We start from the raw sequence: 19,957 nt of genomic DNA on the forward strand, positions 1-19,957 counted from the left end.
AGCCTGTGCTTTTCGAAGTTCCTGGACCTACTTTTCAAACTACCCATTTCCCCCAAAAGATGTGAGCTCCAAAAGGGCTTGATAAATTTAAATATATCAAATAATAAAATCAGGGAGGGGAAGATAAAACATGTTTACTCTAGGCCAGGTCTTAAAATGTACCCTGCACCGTTCCCTGTTCTTATCAGTCCCAAAAAGGGAAGAATATGCCTTAACAGCAGCTCTGCCCAAAGCTTGGCAAATGGCTGCTGTGAAGGTCCTCATGAGTCCATACAGTCTTCCTCCTCACTGGTGTAGTCAAAGATGGTTTCCACCCTGATAGCAAAGGGCTCCTTAACTGTAAGTTTACTGTGTACAGAAGAGGAAAGAATCTGATATATTGATTGTTCTTCATTTAAGCCATGACTTAAACCCCCATCTCAGGATTTAACTATCTTTATTTTCTAATTAAAATTTTACAAAAGGGAGAGGGGTAAGGGGGAACAGAGATTATGCTGTGTTGACACCGAGACTTTAAATTCTAGTCAGAGTTAAGATCCATATTAAATGCCAACTGATAGCTTAAAAGGAAATAACTACATGGAGTCTAAATTGAGACATACATGAGTTGAGTCTCGTGATTAGCCTCAATAATGTAAGAAAATAATTCGCAATAACATTGGAGTCCATGGTTGTCAATATGCTCTCTTGGGCACAGGTAGGTGAAAGTCTGGAGCAATGGGTTCTCTCCATGCCCGATGACAAACATGGCTCCTGATTTGATGTAAGAGCAAGTCCTGTTGCCAGATGCTGTCTGCAGCTCACAGCTGAGTTTAGCAGTGGAATCGAGTGGAGAACTTGGGAGATACAGGCACAGTCAGAGGCTGGTCACTTGACTTTACCTCCACACCCTGGTACTTTCGTATTGGATTCGCCTTATGCACCTGCAGGGTAAGGAAAATAAAGTTACCACTGAGAGGGATGTTAGAGAACTATGCTTATGGTTTTTCTTTTTGAGAAAATGTTTATGTAGTTTTATAGATCCTAGTCACTAATTTAAAGGCGGGGGGAGGGGGGGAGGTCAAGGAAACCAACACAGTATAGTGGAAAAGCACATGACTTTAGAGTCCAAATAGGTTTCCATTCAGGTCTTTATTGGGTCCCTCAGCTTTCAATAAAAAATATCATACCTATTTCCAGTGTGATTTACCAGGATATAATAGGGCTGTACTTAATTGTAGAGGAGAAGAGTTAAGAATTTGCTAGAGTATAATCTTAAAGTTACTATTTTACTTAATTTTTTAACTTTTCTTGCCATTTGATGTTGTAATAATAACTGACTCTTAATACTCACCAAAAGCATGAACAACAACAAAAAAAGAAGTGGGAGGGACCCAACCAGGAAGGGTTGCTGGAGAAGGCCTGGTCTCAGCCATCCATTTGGATGGTCTGAAATCAATCCCAAATCAAGCCAAATACTGAGAGCTAGCCAGCATTGACTTAATTGTGTTTTAGAATGTTGCTATTGGCCTACATTGAGAATTGCTGTAAGAAACAGTTCTATAATGAGGACAAACACGAGAGGCAGGTACCAAGTGTTGAAGAAAAGTCAAAGTTGAGGCCAGAAAAAAGGCTGCTTTATGAGTATTATCTGGAATGGGGACTGTGCTGTTTTCTCATTCAATCAGCAAGTAGTAGTTTGGATTTTGCCAAGAGGCTAGTCTCTTATACAGTTTGTAGAGCCTTCCTGTGGGCATGGCCACCTAAGCCAACAGCTATTTCAGCAGCTAGCCTAGCACTTTTAGACAAAACCTCAACAACCTACATATTCTTTTGTTTTTAATTGAGAGGTAACATTGTATGTTTCTATTGTGTACCACCTGATGTTTTGAAGTACACATACATTGTGGAATGGTTAAATCTAGCTAATTAACAAAGGCATTACTTCACATAGTTATCATTTTTGTGGTAAGAGTACATAACATCCATTCTCTTTACATTTTTCCAGAATATATCTTCATCAACTATAGTCGCCTTGCTCTATGATAGATCTCTTGAAACTTATTCCTAACTGTAATTATGTATCCTTTGACCAACATCTCCCCATCTCCCCTCCTTGTACTCCTATATTCATCCTTTTATTAATCATATGAAGTTCCATCTAAAACTGTCTTCTTCCTCATTAATGCAGGTAACACAACCTGCTGCCCTCCCAAGAAAGTGGTCTTAATGTGAATTAAGATTTCTTTTTGAATAACTAATATCTAAAGCATTATACCAGTGGTAGCATGGATGATTACCTGGACTGATATGCACTGTAATGCCAAAGAGTCTGGGCCAAGCATTAGGAGGAAAACAAAAATACAGTTGCCATGTAATTCCCATGTCCTTTCCTATATATCTATATATTCTTTTTTTTTTTTTTGAGACAGAGTCTTACTCTGTTGCCCAGGCTAGTGTGCCGTGGCGTCAGCCTTGCTCACAAGCAACCTCAGACACCTGGGCTCAGGCAATCCTCCTGCCTCAGCCTCCCGAGTAGCTGGGACTACAGGCATGTGCCACCATGCCCGGCTAATTTTTCTATATATATTTTTAGCTGTCCGTATAATTTCTTTCTATGTTTAGTAGAGATGGGGTCTTGCTCTTGCTCAGGCTGGTCTTGAACTCCTGAGCTCAAACGATCTGCCCACCTTGGCCTCCCAGAGTGCTAGGATTACAGGCGTGAGCCACCGCGCCCGGCCCCTTTCCTATATATTCTTGTCTAATTGTAAAACTTATTAGTTCTTTTTAAGCCCAAAAGGAAATCATAAAAATAAATTAAATAAAATAAACAAATAAAAAAGAATCCTAGGAAATGTATCACTGTGCACAGTTACACCACATGATGCCCTCCTTATGAAGATCCCTGGTCTACATTCAATAAAGAATAAATCTATTTTTTGAACAATTGATTTATGTCTCAGAAACACTGTAAGTTTTGTAACCAACAGGTTGGTTCCTAAAATGGGCCAAAATTATGGCTCATACTTAGATCATAATTTATATACCTTTAGTCTTATTCACATCTCAACTTTATTACCGCCCTAGTTTGTGTGATTTCTCCCTTATCTTTGATATAGCCTTGTAGACCACCTTAGATCCTGTCTGGAACAAGGCAAGGTACAGATAAAACAAAACAAAGACAACTCTGGGTTAGTCAGTGTTCAATTTGCCCAGTTACCAGTTCTTTCCGTAGCCTGGCCAGCTCCTCCTTCTTCTGCTCTTCCTCCTGCTGCCTGGCCTCCTCCAACTGCTGGGCTTTCTGGGCTTCAATCTCAGCCATTCTCTTCTCCAGCTCCTGCCGCTCCTTGGCTCTTTTCTCAGTAGCCAGCTGAAAAGGTTCCTGGACTAGAGAACCAGAAAGGCCCTCTGAGTACAGAAACAGAAAGAATATTGGTACACAAAGCAGGACTTGTATAAAGCTAGCCCCCCTGAAGTGACCAAGTGGCACAGACATGCATGGCAACAAAAAGGCTGAGCTCTAAGGATGCCCCAATGGGAGAAAGGTGGAATAAAACACATAAAAAAAGTCCCAAAATTTTAAGAGTTGGAAACTCTAGGAAACATCTACAGTAATTGGGAAAAAACCAAGACCCACAGAAGTGAAGTAGTTTGCTCAAAACTAGAATGACTTTGAGACAGATACAGAAGAATCCCAATTTTTTAACACATTGCCCACTCCTTAAGGAATCATATGTTTTACATCTAAGGCTTGCTTCACAGTGAACTTCAGAAAGACATCCTGGCTCTCCCTTTCTTCATTTACTTGCTACCCTTTAGGTGGGGAAAGCCTATAACTGTTGTTGAAAATACTAGCTGCTTCTGCCAAGGTTCATGTTAAATGTCTCTTTTTTTTTTTTTTTGAGACAGAGTCTCACTCTGTTGCCCAGGCTACAGTGCCGTGCCGTCAGCCTCGCTCACAGCAACCTCAAACTCCTGGGCTCAAATAATCCTCCTGCCTCAGCCTCCCGAGTATCTGGCACTACAGGCATGTACCACCATGCCTGGCTAATTTTTTCTATATATTTTTAGTTGTCCATATAATGTCTTTCTACTTTTAGTAGAGACGGGATCTTGCTCTTGCTCAGGCTGGTCTTGAACTCCTCAGCTCAAATGATCCACCCGCCTCGGCCTCCCAAAGTGCTAGGATTACAGGCGTGTTCATGTTAAACGAATCTGGCCTTAACAAATTCTGCAACTGAGTATAACTGCTAAGTTCAACAAATTCAAAAGACTGGGTCTAGGGAAAGAAAAGCTACCATGCTCTAAAGTCAAATGCTTCTGGTTGACACAGCATTGTACCGACAAACTGAATCCCAGCACACCCCTGGGAAATCTGACAATTCTGCCCCAGTCCCCTAAAAGTACATGTAATATACCAGTAACTGATTTTTTCTCTTTCTTGGGAACAAAGGGCTCCTGGGAGATGACAGTGTTTGGACGAGCCTTGAAGCAAGCTGCTTCTTTCTGCTGTTTCAGTTCTTCCTCCAGCTATAAGACAGAAAGTGTGTCAGATAAGTTATCACACAACTTTCCAAATAACTACCACCTCAGTAATTTAAATTCTAATGATCCTGAATGGCTTCATCAATAAAGATAGCAAATGATTTAATAAAAACCCTAGTTAAAACCCCTCACACAAACTTTATAATGAATAGATCAGTCTGATGATATCTAAACCCACTGAGAACTAGAAAACATCTTTAAGATATGTTTAAGGCTTATCTTAATATCACAAAAATAAACAACTAGACATTATATGCTTCCAGATGTAACTCATCAGGAACTATACAATTTTACCTAAAGTATTTTCCTTGTCACCCCCAAAATTATCTAACCAGAAGTTAATCAAGCCTTTAGATCTAAGTACTCATTTATAGGAAAATACAGGCGATAGAAGAACACGTTAAACAGCACCATGGGTATACAATCAGCAAAATTTAGATTGTAGAATATCTACAGGACAAACAATCCACTTTGTTCAATAACTAAAACGCAAAGAGAGGAGCCTATAGATCAAAAGAGATTTAAAGATTTATCAAACAAATGAACAATGTAGACCTTATTTGGATATTGATTTGAACAATTCAACTCTTTAAAAAAATTATGAAAAATCTGGGGATATTTGAATGCTGACTATTTGCCACTATTAAAGGGTTATTGTTAATCTTTTTAAGCATGATAATATTATTGTGTGTGTGTGTGTGTGTGTGTGTGTGTGTGTGTGTGTGTGTGTGTTTTATTTTTTTTTTTTTGAGACAGAGTCTCACTCTGTTCCCTGGGCTAGAGTGCCATGGCATCAGCCTAGCTCACAGCAACCTCAAACTCCTGGGCTCAAGCAATCCTCCTGCCTCAGCCTCCCGAGTAGCTGGGACTACAGGCATGCGCCACCACGCCCGGCTAATTTTTCTATGTATATTTTTAGCTGTCCATATAATTTCTTTCTATTTTTAGTAGAGATGGGGTCTCCCAACAGTCCTGAGGTTTCCCAGAGAACACCACCAACAGAGGACCTACATTCCGTCATGCAAGCAATCGCATCTCTTGGGTTTCAAGAGGGGTGATTCCTACAAAGAAAGATTAGCCCAGAGCTCCTTTTGGACAAAAGTCCAGGATAAGTGATGACACAAAAATCCCAAACACCTTGAAAATTCAAGGCAATTTTTTTCCAGCTGGGCAGAATCAGATCCCAATTAAGCCAGACAATAATCAATTACTTGTTTTCAATCACCTGTCATCTGTAAAGAGCAAATAGCACACCATACTGAAAAAAATAGCATATCACATTGAGATCTATTCTCCCATACTGTTTCTTACCAAAGCACCAACAGAAAGGAGTAAAAACTAAATGAATGAGTCTAATACATGGAATATATGAGACTCCTGACTCAAAAAAAGCCCATCAGTTCTCACATTCCCCAGGTGATCACTAAGAGCAGCAGTGAGCAAACTTTGGCCTAAAGGCCAAATCAAGCTTGCAACGTGGTTTTGCACAGCCCTTGAATGAAGAATGGTTTTTACATTTTCAAAGGGTTAAACACACACACACACACACACACACACACACACACACACACACACACACAGAGACATATGTGACAGAGACCATGTGTAACCTATAAAACCTAAAATATTTGCTACTGGCCCTTTACAGAAATAATGTACTAACTCCTGATTGATAGTGAAAGCCCCTAAAATAATCCAGTATGTTATCCCAGATGATTTCAGTGTAGTGGGTCTGCCCCACTACATTTTGGCTGCTCTCCCCAACCCCTACCTGGTGCTTCCAAATCTGTGCCTTCAGAGCACCTCTTTTGTCAGTCTCCAAGCAGAAAGGCTCACTCTGGGTCACATTCTTTATCTTCTTCTCTGGCAGGTTAATGGTATCAAAATGAGGCAAGGGAAGTGCCTTGAACTTGGGCACCTAATGGAAAAAAAACATGAGATTTAAGATAAAGACATCTCTAACCAGAAAACAACAGATGATCCAGGATATCTGGATGGATCTGAAAAATAGGGAAGCCCAACCAGTATTCAAAGCAGCATGGTCTAGCAGAAAAGACCAAGGGGCTCAAAAGGAAATCTAGGTTTTCCTCCCTTCATTGCCAGTAACCGCAGCATAATCAGAGGGAAGTCACTTAACCTCCTTGGGCCAGAAGGATTAAATTGCTTGCCCCATTTATATTTTATAGGGTTCTTAGAGGGATCAAAGGAAGTTAGTGATTTTACAGTTAAAAGTGCTACAGAAAAGATTATCTTTGAGGGATCAAAGAATAATATTATCCGACATGCAGAGATGGAAACACCTACCTCCCCTTTCTGCAGTTCTTTTATTTTCTTGTCCTTCTGTAACTGACGTTCTTTGTCTCGAGAATCAAAGGAGAAAGGGCACATCACAGTTCTTGCCTCTACGCTTTGGGGCTTAAAAGGCACCCCATAATGTGGTACAGGTTGAGCTCTTATCACTACCGGTTCATCCTCTTCCTAAGTAAAAAATTACAGTTTAGAAATAAGACTTCTCAATCCAATCAAAAGAAAATCCAAAAGTAAGAAGCAAAAGCTGCCCCACATGAAAAGAAATCAGCAAAAGATTTCCAGATATGTGAAAAAGCAGAATGAAAGGACACTCCCAAAAGAAAACAATAACTCTGTACCAATGGAAACCAACCAAAACAAGAATACTGAAACTACTGATAAAGAATTTCAAATATGGATTGTAAGGAAGCTGAATGAAATACAAGAGAAAATAGAAACCCAACACAAAGAAACCACAAAAACAAGGAAATGAATGGAAAATTCAGTAAAGAAATCAAGTTATTCTTCCTGGGAATACTGGGTGCTGTAGGCTTTTTAATCATTTTTTAATTTATTTTTTATTTTTTTATATATTTTTTTTAAATAAAAAAAGTAAAAGAAATCAAATTATTAAAAAACAAATCAAGCAGAGCTTCTGGAAATGAAAAATTCCTTCAAGGAAACACAAAACACACTGGAAAGCCTTAAGAATAAACTAGATCAGGCAGAAATAAGAATCGCAGAGCTAGAAGACAACACCTTTGAATTAAGCCAAAGAGAAAGAACAGGCTGGGTGCAGTGGCTCACACCTGTAATCCTCAGCCTCTGGGGGGCTGAGGCAGGAGGATTGCTTGAGCTCAGGAGTTTGAGACTAGCCTGAGCAAGAATGAGATCCCATCTCTATGAAAAATAGAAAAAAAAAAGCCGGCGTGGTGGCATGTGCCTAGTCCCAGCTACTCAGGAGGCTGAGGCAGGAAGATCGCTTGAGCCCAGGAATTTGTGGTTGCCGTAAGCTATGATGGTGCCACTGTACTCTAGCCCATGCAACAGAGCGTGACTCTGTCTCAAAAGTAAGTAAATATTTTAAAAAAGAGAAGGAACACAGAAATAAGAGGAACGAAAAAAGCTTATAAGTAATATGGGATTATGTAAAGAGGCATAACATTAAGAATCATAGGCATCCCTGAAGATGAAGAACAAAATGCACAATGGCTGAAAAACCTATTTGAGGGAATACTTGAGGAAAATCTCTCATGTCTTGCTAGAAATCAGGACATCCTAGTACTAGAAGTTGCAATAGACTCTTGGGAGATGCTGAAAGACAATCACCACTGACATATAGTCATTAGACTGGCCAAAGTTAACATAAAAGAGGAACTCCTATGAACTGTAAGGCAAAAGCATCAGATAACTTACAAAGTAAAACCCATCAGACTAACTGCAGACTTCTCAACTGAGACCTCACAAGCCAGAAGGGACTGGGGCCCCATTCTCAGGCTTCTCAAACAGCATAATGGCCAGCCTATAATTTTGTATTCTGCAAAACTAAGTTTCTTATATGAGGGAGAAACAGACGTTCTCAGACAAGTGAATGCTGAGGGGATTTGTCAAGATCAGACCTGACCTGCAAGAAGTACTCAGATCTGCATTATATACTGATTAACACAACAGGCACCCACCAGTGTAAAACCATCAAAATGCTAAAGTTCAGAGCCCAGTTACCACAATGGCTCGAGAGTTAAAACAAAGTAATAAAGTTCTACGCAACAGGATGAACAGAAATCCATCCCACTTATCAATTCTTCCAATAAATGTGGATGGTTTGAACTCCCCACTGAAGAGACACAAGCTGGCTGAATTGATAAAAAAATATATATATATATGGCAAGTATCTGCTGTCTCTAAAACACACATCTAATCAAGAAGGACTCATTTCGAGTCAAAGTGAAGGAATGGAAAACAATATTCCATGCAAATGGAAACCAAAAGGAAGCTGGTGTAGCCAATTCTCACATCAGATAACATAGACTTCAAATCAACAAAAGTAAAGAAAGACAAAAGACAGTCATTATATAATGGCGAAGAGAACAATTCACCAAGAAGACATAACAATCCGAAGTATCTATGCACCTAACACAGATGCGCCTGGATTAATAAAGCAAATCCAACTTGATGTAAACAAAATGATAAACAGCAACACTGTAATAGCTGGGGACTTAAACACCCCGCTGACAGAATGGGACAGATCCTCCAAGCAGAAAATAAACAAAGAAAGAATAGACTTGAACAGAACTCTAGAACAAATGGGCCTAACAGACACTTACAGAACATTCTACCCCAAAACTACTGAATATACGTTCTTCTCATCAGCTCATGGAACATTCTCTAAGATTGATCACATCCTAGGCCACAAAACATGTCTCAACAAATTAAAAAAAAAAAAAAAAAAAAGAAATTATACCATATATCTTCTCAAACCACAGTGGAATAAAATTAGAAATCAATTCCAACAGAAACACTCAACTCTGCACAAAGTCATAGAAATTAAACAATCTGCTGCCAAATGATTATTGGGTCAAGGAGGAGATTAAGATGGAAATCAAAAGATTCTTCGAATTAAATGATGAAGGGGACACAAGTTACCAAAATCTGTGGGATTTTGCAAAAGCAGTACCAAGAGGAAAATTCATAGCCTTAAATGCCTATGTGCAAAAGACAGAAAGATCACAAATCAACAATTTAATGAATCGTCTCAAGGAATTGGAAAAGGAAGAACCCATCCCAAACCCAGCAGAAGAAAAGAAATAACTAAGGTCAGAGTAGAGCAAAATGAAATTGATTCCAAAAGAATTATACACAAGATTAATAAAACAAAGCATTGGTTCTTTGAAAAGATAAGTAAAGTCAACAGGCCTCTTGCTAAATTAACCAGAAACAGAAAAGAAAGGACCCTAATAAGCTCAATGAAAGGGAAATGAAAAAGGAAATATTACAACTCATACCACAAAAAAAGTCTTGGACTGATGGTTTCACAGCTAAATTTTACCAGGCCCACAAAGAAGAACTGGTACCCATACTGCAAAAATTATTTCATAACATGGAGAAGGAAGGAATCCTCCCCAATTTGTTCTACAAAGCCAATATCACCTTGATATCAAAGCCAGTAAAGGACACAACAAAAAACAAAAACTACAGACCAATATCCCTTATGAATACAGATACAAAATTTTTCAACAAAATCCTAGCACACCAAATTCAACTGCACATCAAAAAAATAATCCACCATGACCAGGTGGGCTTCCTCCCAGAGATACAAATGTGATTCACCACATAAATAGAAGCAAAAACAAAGACCATATGATCCTCTTGATAGAGGCAGAAAGAGCATTTGACAAAATTCAGCACCCCTTTATGATAAGAGCTCTTAACAAAATAGGCATACATGGAACATATCTCAAAATTATAAAAGTCATATATGAAAAACCCACAGCCAACATCATACTGAATGGGGAAAAATTGAGAGCATTCCCACTTAGAACTGGAACCAGACAAGGTTGCCAAATGTTACCACTTTTATTCAATATAGTGCTGGGAGTCCTAGCCAGAGCAATCAGGCAAGAAAAGGAAATCAAGGGTATCCAAATGGGGAAAGAAGAGGTCAAATTATTACTCTATGCTGATGATATGATCTTATATATAGAAAACCCAAAGATTCTGCCAAGAGACTCCTGGAATTGATAAATAAATTCAGCAAAGTCTCCGGTTACAAAATCAATGTACACAAATCAGTAGCATTCCTATACACCAGCAACAGTCAAGTTGAGAATCAAATCAAAGACTCAATACCTTTCATAATAGCAACAAAGAAAATAAAATACTTATGGATAGATATATTTAACCAAAGAGGTGAAAGACCTCTAAGGGAAAACTACGAAAAACTAAGGAAGGAAATTGCAGAGGACATAAACAAATGGAAAAACATATCATGCTCATGGATCAGCAGAATCAACACTGTTAAATGTCTATACTACCCAAAGTGATTTAAACATTCAATGCAATTCCCATTAAAATACCAATGTCATTTCTCACAGATCTAGAAAAAGTAATGCTATGCTTCATATGGAACCAGAAAAGACCCCGTGTAGCCAAAACAACCTTAAGCAAACAGAAAAAATTAGGAGGCATCAATTTATCAGACTTCAAGCTATACTACAAGGCTATAGTAACCAAAAAGCATGGTACTGGCACAAGAATAGAGACATACATAGACTAGCAGATCAGAACAGGGAACCCAGATGCAAAATCATCCTCATATTGCCATTTGATCTTTGACAAAGTAGAAAAAAACATACACTGGGGAAAAGAATCCCTACTCAATAAATGGTGCTGGGAAAATTGGATAGCTACATGTAGAAGACTGAAAGAGGATCTGCACCTCTCACCATGCACAAAAATTAATTCACAATGGATAACAGACTTAAACCTAAGGCATGAAATTGTAAGAATTCTAGAAGAAAATGTCGGAAAAACTCTTATAGACATTGGCCTGGTAAAGAATTTATGAAGAAGACTCCCAAAGCAATCATAGCAAAAACAAAAATAAATAAATGGGACCTGATCAAATTAAAAAGCTTTTGCACAGCCAAGAAAACAATCAATAGAGTGAAGAGAAATAAGACTTGTCATTTTCTCCCACCTCCTTAGAATGTTAAGTCAGAAGATAAATGTGGCAAGTCATTAATTAAGGCAACTCACTCAACCTCTTAGGTGTCTTAGCTTCCTTTTCTATCAAAGAGGGATGATACCTAAGTGATCTACCACCTCACAGGGGTGAGACCCATGTGAAGGCATTTGGTAATGGACTAAGATAATTTTTTTTTTTTTTTGAGACAGAGTCTCACTCTGTTGCCCGGGCTAGAGTGAGTGCCGTGGCATCATCCTAGCTCACAGCAACCTCAAACTCCTGGACTCAAGCAATCCTTCTGCCTCAGCCTCCCGAGTAGCTGGGACTACAGGCATGCGCCACCATGCCCGGCTAATTTTTTCTATATATATATTTTAGCTGTCCATATAATTTCTTTCTATTTATAGTAGAGATGGGGTCTCGCTCTTGCTCAGGCTGGTAAGACAATTATTTTTAAAAGATCTAGGCCAGGTGTGGTGGCTCATGCCTGTAATTCTAGCACTCTGGGAGGCTGAGGTGGGAAGATCACTTGAAGTCGGGAGTTCGAGACCAGCTTGAGCAAGAGCAAGACCCCGTCTCTACTAAAAACAGAAAAAATCAGCTGGGCAACTAAAAATAGAAACAAAAAATCAGCCAAGTGTAGTGGCATGTGCCTGTAGTCCCAGCTACTCAGGCAGCTGAGGCAGGAGGATCACATGAGCCCAAGAGGTTGAGGTTGCTGTGAGCTAGGCTGACACCATGGCACTCTAACCCTGGCAACAGAGTAAGACTCTATCTCAAAAAAAAATTAAAAATAAAAGATCTGAAGTTTTTCACGGGAATGCTGTAAAAACTAAACAAGATCAAGTATAGGGTGTCCTGTACTTTGGAAAAATTTTGTAAAATTTTGTAATGAATATTTTGTAAATAAAGGTACATTTAGGGCTCGGTGTGGTGGCTCACACCTGTAAGCCTAGCACTATGGGAGGCCAAGGCGGGTGGATCGTTTGAGCTCAGGAGTTCGAGACCAGCCTGAGCAAGAGGGAGACCCCATCTCTACTAAAAATAGAAAGAAATTATATGGACAGCTAAAAATATATATAGAAAAAATTAGCCGGGCATGGTGGCACATGCCTGTAGTCCCAGCTACTCGGGAGGCTGAGGCAGTAGGATTGCTTGAGCCCAGGAGTTTGAGGTTGCTGTGAGCTAGGCTGATGCCATGGCATTCTAGCCCGGGCAACAGAGCGAGACTCTGTCTCAAAAAAAAAAAAAGAAAAGAAAAAAAGAAAAACAAAAAAAAAAGGGTACACTTAGCTACAATTTCCCATTTTCCCTGTGTATGTCGACTTTTGGGACACCCTCTAGTATGAATAAAATGAAGATCAGAAAATAGGTCCCAACCAAGCATATACCTTAGCCTCTTCTTTCATGGTGCCTCCAGACTCCACTAAAACATGTGACTGGGACTTAATGGTTGCCAAACCCAGAATAGGACCAAGTAAGTTGTTTGGTTTCAAGCTGGTAACACAAGATTACTGTGTATTTTAGTTTCAAATGAACCTATAAAAAGGCGTACGCCTGAGATCTGCTATAAAATTACCCTAACTCTGGATATTTATAGATAAAATGGGAGATGTAACAAGAAACTAGCATGATCAATGCCAGTTTATGTATTACAATTACATGAACCATCACCACACAGTCCACCTTAGCAATTTCTGGGTTAATGAAGATAGGACAAGGTGGATGTAACTACTTTGTATGAATTTTAAAAGTCCCTCACTGAATAGTGACAATAACTAAGGCAAAATAAAGTGCAGAGCTTGGCAACTTTTTTTTTTAAACAGAGTCTCACTCTGTTGCCCAGGCCAGGGTGCAATGGCATCATCATAGCTCACTACCTCAAACTCCTGGGCTCAAGTGATTCTCCTGTCTCAGCCTCTCAAGTAGTTGGGACTACAGGAGAATGCCACCACTCTCAGCTAATTTTTTCGTAAAGACAGGGTCTCCCTCTTGGTCAGTATGGTCTTGAACTCCTGGCCTCAAGCAATCCTTCTGCCTTGGCCTCCCAGGGTGCTAGGATTACAGTGTGAGCCACTCTGCCTGGTCCCAGCTTGGCAACTTTCGATCCATGTTACAAAGGTAATTTTCAATGCTACAGAAACAGACAATCCTCCAATGCCTAACTTTTCCTCACTGTTTCCATAAATTGTAACTAGTTCTCACTGAGAGCCAGAAGATTCATACCCTTACCAACTACTTTGTTCTTGGAGGAGCAAAAAAAAGATGATCAAATGTTCATACTCATGCTTAAAGACAACTCCAGACAAGAGTGGTTAACTTTAAACTCTATTAAGTTTAAGAAATAGTAAGGCTTAAACTGGATATGCAGAAGGAAAAAGAAACCCCCTACCCCCAGGGAATCACCTCATCTCCTTTGGTAGATATTCGGATTCTATTCTTCAACGCAAAGGCTGGTGACTTGGGGACAGTGATTGGAAGTACCTTCTTTTCAGGAACACCCTGGAAGGAGTAAGCAAATCAATTATACATCCCAGAACTTCTACTAGGCTGTCTAAGAAGATTAAATTCCTTTCTTAAAGAAAAGTTCATGTACCTGGAATCAAAAACGTCTATTATTTTTATTATGTTGTTCACCTAAGACAAAGTCATATCTGGTATGTGGCAGCACTCCAAAAGTGGATTATAACATCATGACAGAAGAGCAGGAAATAACAAGGACATAGGCAGAGTTGTATATCCAGTAAAAATATGATTCATCAAAAATCTTTTATTCTCTTCCTCTTTTCTTAAGACAGGATTTTGCTCTGTTGCCTGGTTTGGAGTACAGGGGCATGATCATAGCTCACTGCAACCTCGAACTCCTGGGCTCAAGCAATCCTCCTGCCTCAGCCTTCTGTATAGCTGGGACTATAGGCGCATGCCACCATGCCCAGCTAATTTTTTAGTTTTTGTAGAGATGAAGTCTTGCCATGTTGCCCAGGCTGATCTTGAACTCCTGGTCTCAAGCAATCTTCCCACCTTGGTTTCTCTTCCTTTCTATCCCCAATCCCTTGAAAACAAAATTTTTAAAAAAGACTTCTAAATGTGTCTATGATCAGAACACATTCTGTCCATTCTCTTAAACCTATTCCATACATAGCTCTACAATAAGAACTTATGTTCACAAACGTTACCTTCAAAGGGCAAATGGGAAAATGTATCGGGCAAAGGGCTAGTTTAATTTATGTTTGGCAAGTAAATGGCCAAAGAACAAGAACAAGCAGTTCACAAAGATATAGGAGAGGCTCAATCTCATTAATAATTTTTAAAAACGTAAATTAAGACAAGATCTTTTTTACCTACGAGACTGAGTAATATTTAAAAGACCAATTAATACCAGTATTGGCATGTGTGAAGAAAAGTGAGTACTCACATAGAGTTGGGTAAAAGGATATAAATTGCTTTAACCTTTTGAGAATTATCTATTAAATTTCTAAGTGGTCATACTCTTTCACCCAATGTAAAACTTCCAGTATTTGATCTCATTTAATTTCATTTTGAGTTGTATGTCCAATACAACATTTTTCAAAAGAGTAAAAAATTACAAATAACTCAGTTATTTATCAAGAAAGGATCAACTAAATCCTTTGGCACATCGTGGTACAGCCACACAATACAATATTATACAGCCATCAAAAATAAAATATAAGTTTATTACTGAGATAAAAGTGTTCATAATATGTGGGGGGCAAGTTGCTAAAACAGAATATCATTTTTTTGCTTTTAAAATGTACATATAATTAATCTAAGCATGGAAAATAAAAGAACTCCAAACTGTTAACTCTCATATTTCTTTGAGGGTAGATTAAGAAAGTTAATTTTCTATATTCCATAATTCTAATTCATTCAACTGCTCTGAAGATTTTCCCTTAATGATTTCAAAACACCACTAATATTTCAAATCACTGCAGAATGAATTACATGTATCTTATGGTACACATAATTTAATACATTTTAGAAAGTTGTTCGGTAAGGATTTTTCAATTCTCATGGAATTTATACTCTGTCACAAATCTAGTAATTAATCCTAACTGCAAAATAGTATGTTTTGGGCTATTGTTCTGAATGAAGCATATGGCCAGATCAATTAAAAAAAAAAAAAAAACAAACCCTGAGACAACTCCTTATTTGTTACATTCGCATCCACATCCTGACCCCTCACAGCTCTCTATTCAGCTCCTCTCTAAGTCTTCACTGCTCATCACAGGCCCACATCGCCTATTACCTGGACCATTCCACTCGTCTCCTAATAGTCTTTCAGTTTCTCATCTCATTCTTCCAGTTCGTCTTCTGTATATAGTCAGGATTATTTTTCTAAAACACATCTGATCATATTACTTCCTGACTTAAAATTCTTTAATGGCTTCTAGGGCATACCTACAGCAGTAGAACAAATCCCTTGGCATGAAATACAAGGTGCTTCATAATCTGGTACCCTGTCAGACTCTTCAGCCTTACCTCTCACCCCTCCTTACTCATCATCTTCCAACTACAGTGAACTACTGGCCACTCCCCAAATGTACCCCTGGTTCTTATCTCAATGCCTTTGCTTGTGCTCTGTCTGAAATTCCCCAGCTGCTTAAAAGCACCCAACTCATCTTTTTTCAAGCCTCCACTGAAGCATCTCCTCTTTTATAAAGACTTTCAATAGATCCCTGCACTCCCAGGCCCTATAGAACTTACCCCTTTCTCCCCTATAGATAGTTTTATCACAGTCCATACAAAACTTCACTGCACTTATTTATTTAGATATTCAACTCCCCCTGTTACCCTATGAATATTTGAGGGTAAGGACTATTTTATTCTATCAATCCCTAGTGCCTAACATAGACCTTGGCAAGTAAAAGGCATTCAGTAAATGTTTGTTGAATGAATGGAGTAAGAATGAATGAACACATGAGTAACAGAATTTATACCTTGGACTCTTAAGAGAATACCTTGGGAGACTTCTCCTTAATCCCAACAATGCTGCAACAACTGCTCCAAACACGTTTGGAATGTCTTTCTTGGAGCGGCTTTCAAAGCCACTTTTTGGACCATGCAAGACAGTTGCTCACTCTTTACTTTTAACAAAACTGTTTTTACCTCTATTATCTTGGACTACTCAGACATTTTAGTTTCAAATAACTTTAGATTAGCTTCTAAAAGCAAATTAATGTTTAAAATACACATGAAGATTTGTCATCATTGAAGAGATTCAAAAGACTGTGTCTCAGGATCCAAGACAAGTGGCTTTTCCAAAATGCTTTGTGCAATATCACAATCATTGGAAAGGGTTTATAGCCTCTCAAGGTGACCACTGTGAAGGGAATGCTCATTCTGCTGTGAGACTTCTTGTATGTTTTCTAAAGAATGCTAGAACCACTAACCACTAGCATAGTGAAATCCAATACAGCTGATCTTGTAATCAGAGTGACAAATGTCTAAGAAATGGGTTTTCAAATGATGCCTACTATAGAAGTGCAACAACAAAAAAATCTATTCTACAATATCTTGAACAAGCAGACACCAGCATCTTGCTTGAATGCAGCAGAGGCAAGTGGAAGTGGGAAAAACAGTGAACGAGGAGCCAGGGGTCTGTTCTAGTCCCACTCTGCTTCCAATCTGTATAACCTTGGGCACATCAGATCGTCTTCTAGGCCTCGGGGATTTTTTTCATAAAACAAAGTAATTAAAATAAATACCTGAGGACTCATTTAGTTCTAAAATAATTCTACTTTTCCTATTTTCCCCTCTCTCTGTATCCACCCAGCAAAGAAATTTGCATTTTAAAAGAGGAGCAATGTTAACCTCTAATAATGGAGAGATTTATGAGTGGGATCCTCATAATTAGTTGGGGGGAAGAAAAGATGATTTATAAAAATCATTTTTGTAGCAACTATCCACCCACACCTCATCTCTACTGCAATCAGAGCTAACTGGGGGCTCAATTAGAAATAATGAAAAGGAAAATGGGATTCTAGAAACAGAGAAGTCCTCTTGTTTTGCTATTTTAAGTTTTTAAAATTGTAAGCTCCTGGCCGGGTGCGGTGGTGCACGCCTGTAATCCTAGCACTCTGGGAGGCCGAGGTGGGAGGATCACTCAAGATCAGGAGTTCGAGACCAGCCTAAGCAAGAGTGAGACTGTCTCTACTAAAAATAGAAAGAAATGATCTGGACAGCTAAAAATATATATAGAAAAAAAAAATAGCCAGGAATGGTGGCATATGCCTGTAGTCCCAGCTACTGGGGAGGCTGAGGCAGGAGGATTGCTTGAGCCCAGGAGTTTGAGGTTGCTGTGAGCTAGGCTGATGCCATGACACTCTAGCCCGGGAAACAGAGCGGGACTCTGTCTCAAAAAAAAAAAAAAAAAAAAAAATTGTAAGCTCCTTGAGGGCTAGGATATTGCTATGTGTGTTCCTTTGCCTTCTCCAGAACACCTACAAGACGATTTGATAATAACTGTTCAATGAACATGTGTTGGCTAACATCACTGTACTTATTTATTTACATGTCCATCTGCTCTACCAGACTGTGAAAGCTTTGAGACCAAGGGCCATGTCTTATACCATCTTTGAATTCCCACTGTCTAACATAAGTTAGAAACACAGGCTGGTGCATTTCAGCTTGTACTGCCACTCACTCGGTTATACAGTATTGGAGTGGCTGTGTTGTGGCAGTCACTATGCTAGGTGCTAGAGACACAGAGTGAATAATATAGAAATATATGATCCCTACTCTCAGGGAGCTCAGATTCTAGTGGAGGAAAGAGATAATGAATAAATAACAAATCAAATACTTCCCAATTTTCACAGGTGCTCTAAAGACACCCAGCAGAATGTGGAGCTAAATGCTATTGGGGGAAGTGCCCTCAATGGGCAGTTTGGGGAAGGTTATCTCTAAGGAGGTGGTATGTGGTTAGAACTGGGCAATGTGGGTGGACAGATGATCCATTGAGGAAAAGCAGCCAGGAATGGGGGACAGGGATAGGGAGTTGAACATTTCTCCCTAAGGCAGGATTTGCCCCCAAGTGCCCTGGAACAAGCTCTCAGGCCTGTACCAGAGCAGTTAGGAAATTACTATGAAGCAATGTTATCGCAGGAAGTATGCAAAAAAAACACCAATATAACAACAGTAGCAGCAACAACAACAAAAACAAACCTTGCTGGTCTCCCCAAGACATCCCTAAAATATCTCTGCTAAAATTACTCACTGGCCTCCCTGACACCACCTCCACTTCCGTGGTACCCAAGCTCTCCATTAGATGTCGGCAGCAAGTTCACATTTTACAGGTGATGCTCAAGGCTTTCATCACTCCACCTCTGCCTTATGGCCACTGCTGCCCAAGCTCATCTCTCATCAGCCCTGCTGTCTCCTTGCCTCCTATCAACCACACATGGGAGGGCACAAGAAACACCATAAGGATACACAGTAACAGAGCTTCAGCACTGGGGAGGCACAGATGGGGAATGACAGTGTCAGAGAGACAAGCTGCAGCAGGCTCTGGGAGGTGGGTTCTTCAGTTCTGCTCTAAGAGTCCAATACTAGAAGTTCAAAGACCTACTCTTAGCTCTACCACCAACTTTTAAAAATGTTTCTATAGGCAAGCCACATTCCCCTTTCAAAGCCTCTCTTTCTGAAAAATGAAGAGGGTAAAAGAGAATACATCTAACATCTTCTATGCTTTGCTTCTCTAGAAACCAAGAGTTGAAGTGAAATCACTAGAAACTTTAGTAGGGAGAGCTGCAAACAGTGTCAAACTCAAAAACCTCATTTGCCATAATAAACAACGATAACAGTAAGCATTGTGGGGTAGAATAATATACTTTTAAGGAGATGATGGGCTCAAACTCTAGCTCTGTGTACTAGACATCTCTTAGTGTTTGTTTCCTTGTCTAAAGAATAGGAATAAGACTAGAATCTACCTCTTTGAGTTGTCATGAGAAATAAATAAGATAATCTACATAAAGCATTCAGGAAAATATAAGCACTCAATAAAATGACAATCATTACTATTAATAACACCACTGCTTACTCTGTCAGGCACCATACTAAGTTCTTCACCTGGGTTCCCCCTATGCTGCACCCAACAAATCAAAACTCTAGGGCTGGGGCCCAGGAACCTGTTTATGTAATAAGAGCCCCAGAGGATTCTGAGAACCAGCTGGATTTGGCAAACACTCTCCCCCCCCTTCAGCATATCACACCAATTCAGTCACACCTTACGTAGTGCTTTGCAGATCTGTTTATCCAGAATTCTCAACAGGCATAACCTGGTACAATGCTACTTTAAGACCGCACTTAACTAACTCTAAATGAAATCTAGTCACCCTTCCCATGTACCATGTCACCCTAGCATTTCCAGAGTACATACAACAAACTCACAAACCAGTTTCCTAATTTATGTTTCCAAAAATGGAGTTCACATATGATTGGTAT

The 19,957-nt window shown here is 39.3% G+C and overlaps 1 protein-coding gene across 3 annotated transcripts in view; it reads right to left on the reverse strand.

Annotated features, from left to right (window-relative positions):
• Nucleotides 1-419: 419 nt before the first annotated feature.
• Nucleotides 420-19,957, reverse strand: part of TPX2 (TPX2 microtubule nucleation factor) — a 52,943-nt gene continuing 33,405 nt past the window's right edge. For 2 of the 3 annotated variants that reach the window (XM_045529486.1, XM_045529485.1), the window contains 6 exons: nt 13,904-13,999; nt 6,829-7,002; nt 6,296-6,442; nt 4,398-4,509; nt 3,200-3,387; nt 420-923 (listed from right to left, as the gene is read on the reverse strand). In XM_045529486.1, the coding sequence (XP_045385442.1) occupies nt 813-923; nt 3,200-3,387; nt 4,398-4,509; nt 6,296-6,442; nt 6,829-7,002; nt 13,904-13,999 (828 nt within the window). In that variant the 3' untranslated portion in view covers nt 420-812. The remainder of the gene's footprint in view (nt 924-3,199; nt 3,388-4,397; nt 4,510-6,295; nt 6,443-6,828; nt 7,003-13,903; nt 14,000-19,957) is intronic. The other variant, XM_045529487.1, reaches the window with a different exon arrangement.

This window comes from Lemur catta, chromosome 17 (assembly GCF_020740605.2).
Source record: "Lemur catta isolate mLemCat1 chromosome 17, mLemCat1.pri, whole genome shotgun sequence".
Taxonomy (NCBI): Eukaryota; Metazoa; Chordata; class Mammalia; order Primates; family Lemuridae; genus Lemur; species Lemur catta.